The 5540-nt window shown below is 56.5% G+C and overlaps 2 protein-coding genes across 3 annotated transcripts in view; both read right to left on the reverse strand.

The window, feature by feature from the left end:
- Nucleotides 1-62: 62 nt before the first annotated feature.
- CD320 (CD320 molecule) lies at nucleotides 63-4132 on the reverse strand. Its single transcript, XM_011966258.1, has 2 exons — nucleotides 3434-4132; nucleotides 63-454 (listed from the first exon to the last, which is right to left on the reverse strand). The coding sequence occupies exons 1-2, from the start codon at nucleotides 3558-3560 to the stop codon at nucleotides 168-170; spliced, it is 414 nt and encodes a 137-aa protein (XP_011821648.1). The 5' UTR covers nucleotides 3561-4132; the 3' UTR covers nucleotides 63-167.
- The window catches only part of NDUFA7 (NADH dehydrogenase (ubiquinone) 1 alpha subcomplex, 7, 14.5kDa), a 12668-nt gene continuing 10697 nt past the window's right edge, over nucleotides 3570-5540 (reverse strand). Inside the window, exon 5 of one of the 2 annotated variants that reach the window (XR_001004467.1) lies at nucleotides 3570-3691. The gene's annotated coding sequence lies outside the window, so the exon portion shown is untranslated. Of the gene's footprint in view, nucleotides 3692-4040; nucleotides 4158-5540 lie in introns of those variants that run through there. The other variant, XR_001004466.1, reaches the window with a different exon arrangement.

Here is a 5540-nt window from a genome sequence, read left to right on the forward strand (position 1 = left end):
TTTTTTTTCCTGAGACAGAGTCTTACTCTGTTGCCCAGGCTGGAGTGCACTGGCACAATCCTAGCTCACTGCAGCCTCAACCTCCCAGGATCAAGTGATCGATCCTCCCACCCTAGCCTTCCAAAGTGCTGGGATTGCAGGCATGAGCCACTGGGCCCAGCTCAAGCTCATCTTAGACCCCACTTCTTCTTATGACCCACAGACTCAAGTCGCACCCATCCCTGTGGCCCTGCCTCTCCCACAAGCTCCACCTCCGTGTGCCTGGCCCCTAACAGCCCACCCTCAGGCCCGCCCCCTGTAAGCCCCGCCCTGGGGCGTGGCCACTCACTGCACTCCTCCTCATCGCTGCCATCGCTGCAGTCGAAGTCCCTGTCACAGCGCCAGGTGAGGGGCACGCATAAGCCACTGGTGCGGCACTGGAACTTGGTGGGTGGGCACGAGCCTGAGCTGGGGCCTGCGAGACGGATGCAAATGAAGCCTGGGAAGCTGGAGGCTGGACCCTCCTCCAAGAGCACAGCAGCCACTGGCTGTGACCCGCAGGAGATGGGTGAAGTCCTGGGATGTAGGAACCACACTGGCGGCTGCTTGTTACTGAGCCCCTAGTACAAGTGCGGTTCAGAGTGTGGCAGTTCCTGGGCTCACCAAGAGCCCCACCGGGCAGGTGCTACTGCACTCCCCAGATTACAGATAAAGGAACTAAGAGGAGGCTACAGAGCTGGTGGCAGAGGCTGGGTGCGGTGGCTCATGCCTGTAATCTCAGCACTTTGGGAGGCCGAAGCAGGTGGATCACTTGAGGTCACTGAGACCAGCCTGGCCTACATGGTGAAACCCCATCTCTATTAAAAATACAAAAATTAGCTGGGCGTGGTGGTGCGTGCACTGTAATGCCAGCTACTCGGGAGGCTGAAGCATGAGAATTGCTTAAACCTGGGAGATAGAGGTTGCAACGAGCCGAAATCATACCGCTGCACTCCAGCCTGGGCGACAGAGCGAGACTCCATCGCCACAAAAAAAAAAAAAAAAAAGAGCTGGTGGTGGAGTTGGGGTTCGAACTCAGGTCTCACTGATCCCAGAGTTTTCACCAGGCTCCTTACAGCGAGATGATCTACCCGGGAGAACTCCAAACTCAGTGGTTAAAGAGACTGGGGGACGGGCCATTTTTCCACATGCCCTGGGTCAAGCTCACGGGCTCAGGTTAGCAGGGAGGGTGTATCTCCTCTAGGTAGCAAAAGGGAAACTGAGGCACTGGGTAGAAAACCTGCTCAGTCACCAAGTCCTGTTGCCTCGCCTCCTGAATTGCTCCCAGACCTATCACTTTCCCCATCCTAAATGTGTCAGCTCCTCACCAGAGCCCCAGGCCCCAAGGTCCATTAGGACACCAGAGAGCTGCCCTTCCTGCTCTCCTCTCTACACCCTGTGTTTTCCCCTCAATTTTCAGATCTCAGCTGATTTCCTGGGACGGTTCTCAAGTCCCTCTCAGAGACCTAGGAAGCACTGCCTCCCACGTCTGACAACTGTCCTCAAAGCCCTGGTCATGCCTGTCCACCCACAGACTGGACAGTCCGTGGAGGTCAGGGCTGTGACCTGGCTGCCTAAACCCAGGGCAGTGCCTGATCATAAGTGGACACAGGTCACATAAGGGTTCAAGCTGGGTCCAGAGAAGATCCAGGCTGTCCTAGATTCTGAGCAGGGAAGCTTAGCTGTTTGCCGACCTGGAGAGGCACAGAGGGGCCTGGAACCTGGGTCAAGGAATAGAGGAAGGGAGTGGCCTTCAAGGTTTCCTCCTGGGTGCGGCCAGGGGAGGTGGCAATTCTGCCACCCGGCTTGGCTTCACTCTGCCAGGGCGTTTAACCTCTTCCACCTTTACCCACCAGCCATGAGCCTCCAACCCCCCACTGCCCACAGTCAGCCCCTCCCCGGCCATCAGGCCCAATTGCACCTGCTTGCCACACGGTCCCTGAGCTCTGTGGAGCCCAGAAGAGCTGTGGACAAACCAGAGCCAGCTTCCTTCCCTGCCCCCAAGGGGTCTGGCAGCCTCCAGGTGTGGCTCTCTACCCAGGCCCAGACTTCCACAGCCCTGACACCTCTGACCTCCCTTCACTGGCCTGCTGGAGTGTGTGTCCCTCTGCAAAGTGGACAGCAGAGCACAGCAGTCCCCGCCTCATAGGGTGGTAAGCCTGACAGGAGTTAGAGTGACCAGTGACTTTCCCTCCTGGCCTCAGTTTTCTCACATGTAAAAGGGGTATGCTGGGAATCCCTACCTCAACATCCTGAGGACAAAGAGACTGTGTGTAGAGTTTTGTCCTGCAATCCCAGCACTTTGGGAGGCTGAGGCAGGCGGAACACTTGAGGTCAGGAGTTCGAGACCAGCCTGGCCAACATGGTGAAACCCCATCTCTACTAAAAATACAAAAATTAGCCGGGCATGGTGGTGGTGCCTGTAGTCCCAGCTACTCGGAAGGCTGAGGCAGGAGAATGGCATGAACCCGGCGGGCGGAGCTTGCAGTGAGTGGAGATTGCGCCACTGCACTCCAGCCTGGGCAACAGAGCGAGACTCCGTCTCAAAAAAAAACAAAAAACAAAAAAACAACCAAAAAACTTTTGTACTTAGTTAACGTGAACCCTGCCTCCTTTAAAAAAAAAAAAAAAAAAAAACCCAGGAACATTTAGCGTGATTGTCAGGGACTTTGGGATGAGTCCAGGGACCTAGAAAGTGCAGAATGCACAAAGGAGCTGGGAAAGTGTGTGAGCTTGAGCCCAGAGCTGCAAGTTGGGAGTGCCTGTGTGCACAGGGAGGCGACTTCAACCCTCCCAGCTGCCTCTAGGAGTATCAGAGAGGGAGCCCGTCCCTACTGGCCACCACCAATACCACTTAGGCCAGGGCGAACATGCCCACGGGGGTATACTGAACTTGTGACCCCAGTCTCTGCGAGGGCCTGGAGTAGCATGGGGGGAGAGACCTCGCGTTCTCCAATGATGGAGGACAAAGGAGGAGAGACGGTCGCGGAACGGTCACAAGGCCTGGGCGCGAGGGTTTGGAAGGCAAAGGTGCGAGAGGCACCAGGTGACCCGCCCTGCGTGATTAGCGGTCGGACAATCTGAACCTGCTAAGAGCTTTCCTGACCACGCTGGCATGAAGGGCGGCTTGGAGGTGACAATGGGGCACGACAGAGCAGAGCAGGTGTGGAGAGGGTGCGTAGTGCCGGGGCAAAACCGTTAAAGGCAGGTGGAGGCACCCTCTCCCCCTCCCCCAGCATGGGGTCTCCCTAGCTCCAGCCCGCGCCTTCCCGCAAGCGATTAAGTCCAAGTCCACGTGCAGGGGGAGTGTCATGGACGGACGTGCGGTGCAACCAATGGCGAGGCGTTGTCGGAGCGCGGGGGCGGCGCGAATCCTCACGAAAGGTGGGAGCCTGCTCTGCCGGGGGTCACTCACCTGAGGCCTGGGCAGAGGTCCGGGTGGAAAGCGGGGTGGCGGCGACCTCTAGGCCTAGTCCGAGGCCGAGCAGCAGCCGCAGCACCAGGCCTAGAGCCCCGGTTCGCTGCGCTCCACCCCGCGCCATCCAACCGCCGGTCGAGCTGTCCCCGCAGCTGCGCCGGCCACGCGCCGTCCAGACCTCGCTCTTATCCCTGCGCACGCGCACGCGCGGGGCGGAGGCGGGGCCCAAGCCCCCGAGTCCCGCTGCGCCCGCGGCTACGAGTACCGTAAATGTCAGAATAGGAGGAAAAAGAGAATTACAGGCCCGTCCCCTACTTTCCCCAGTGACGAGATCAGTCGAAAGGTATGGAGGCCGCTTGAAGTCAGAAACTTCTGGGGATGGAAAGGAATTTGCTGGTGTTTATTTGCATTATTTCCCGTTCCATGTGAGGACTGCTGCAAACGTTACTGCCTCGTGATCCTCTTTAGTATGGCAGCCACGCCCCTCAGGCACTCCCCATTTCCTCCCCCATCTCACTGCTTTTGTGGCGCCGACAGTTAATTTATTTTATTTACTTATTCTGGTTTATTGCCCGAGTCCCCATAGAATGCCAGCTACTGGAAGGCAGGGATCTTCTATTGCTCACTGCTTTATTCTCAGGGCCTGACACACTCACAGTAGGCTCTTAGTAATTTGGTGAGTAAATGAATAAATGAAACGTCCATTCTCGGAGTCGGGTTGCTTGGGGGAAAAAAAGGAAAGGAAATCAATTAATTAATTAAATTAAATAATAAAGACCGGGCGCGATGGGTCACGCATGTAATCCCAGCACTTTGGGAAGCAGAGGCGGGCATATCGCTTGAGCCCAGGAGTTGGAGATCAGCCTGGGCAACACAGCAAGTCCCCGCCCGCCTCAAGAAAAAAGAAAATTAGCTGGACATGGTGGCTCTAACTTGTAGTCCCAGCTATTCAGGAGGCAGTGAACTGAGACCACATCATTGAACTCCAGCCTTGGTGACAGACTTCATCTCAAAAAAAAAAAAGTCGTGTTCATAAAACTTGGTTCAGACGCCGTTAGTGGCATGCCTTGCCTAGGGTCTTGCCCTCCTTGTGGCCTCTGCACACCCTGCCTGGTCTTTCTCTCCCTCCTGACCTTTCTGAATCTGATTCATCCTTTTGCCCCAAGCAGAATCCCTCCTCCTCCAGGAAGCCTTGGGCTGTTAGCCTTTGTAGGACCCACTCTGGGACACTTGTACCTGCTGCCTGCAGCCGTGGCCTTTCCCCTTCCAGAGGGCAGGGCCGGCTCAGCACCCTCTCGATCCACAGCTGATCTTTTCTAGCTGCTGAAGGGTCTGGGCTGTGCCCTGGGGAAGCCATGACGCTCCCCTGCTTAGGGTCACTGGGTGGCTCCTGCGGCCAGACTTGGCCACCCTCCCTTTGCAGATTTCTGTCTCCTCCCCAGGAACCAGCTGCCTTCCTTCTGGGGCGAACTCATTCTCATCCCACAGTCCCAGCGTAATGGTTTCTGGCTCAGGGAGGCCTTTCCTGATCTGCCCTAGGTTTGCTGTGAGCAGCCCTCACTGTCCTTTGCCTTCCCCGCTGAGCTGCAGGGTGACCAAGGTCAAGCAGCAGCCTCAGTGGAAGGTGCTGAGGAAGGTTCATGTGAGAAGTGGCTGGGGGAGCCCTCAAGAGATGGAAGTTAGGCCGGGCGCGGTGGTTCATGCCTGTAATCCCAACACTTTGGGAGGCAGAGGCGGGCAGATCACTTGAGGTCAGGAGTTTGAGACCAGCCTGGCCAACATGGCGAAGCCCTGTCTCTACTAAAAATACAAAAATTAGCTGGGCATGGTTGCACACACCCGAAGTCCCAGCTACTTGGGAGGCTAAAGCAAGAGAATCACTTGAACCCAGGAGATGGAGGTTGCAGTGAGCCAAGATCACGCCACTGCACTCAACCTGGGTGACAGAGCAAGACTCTGTCTCAAACAGAAATTTAAAAAAGAGATGGAAGGCCAGGCGCGGTGGTTCACACCTGTAATCTCAGCACTTTGGGAGGCCGAGGCAGGTGGATCACCTGAGGTCAGGAGTTCAAGACCAGCCTGGCCAACATGGTGAAACCCCGTC

Source organism: Mandrillus leucophaeus, unplaced genomic scaffold, assembly GCF_000951045.1.
Source record: "Mandrillus leucophaeus isolate KB7577 unplaced genomic scaffold, Mleu.le_1.0 Scaffold751, whole genome shotgun sequence".
NCBI classification, from domain to species: domain Eukaryota; kingdom Metazoa; phylum Chordata; class Mammalia; order Primates; family Cercopithecidae; genus Mandrillus; species Mandrillus leucophaeus.

Coding starts and splice junctions, on each gene's coding strand:
- CD320 (XM_011966258.1), bottom strand. CDS start 3,560: ATGGCGCGGGGTGGAGCGCAGCGAACCGGGGCTCTAGGCCTGGTGCTG. Junction 455..3,433: donor GACCTCTGCCCAGGCCTCAG/GTGAGTGACCCC, acceptor TCCGTCTCGCAG/GCCCCAGCTCAGGCTCGTGC.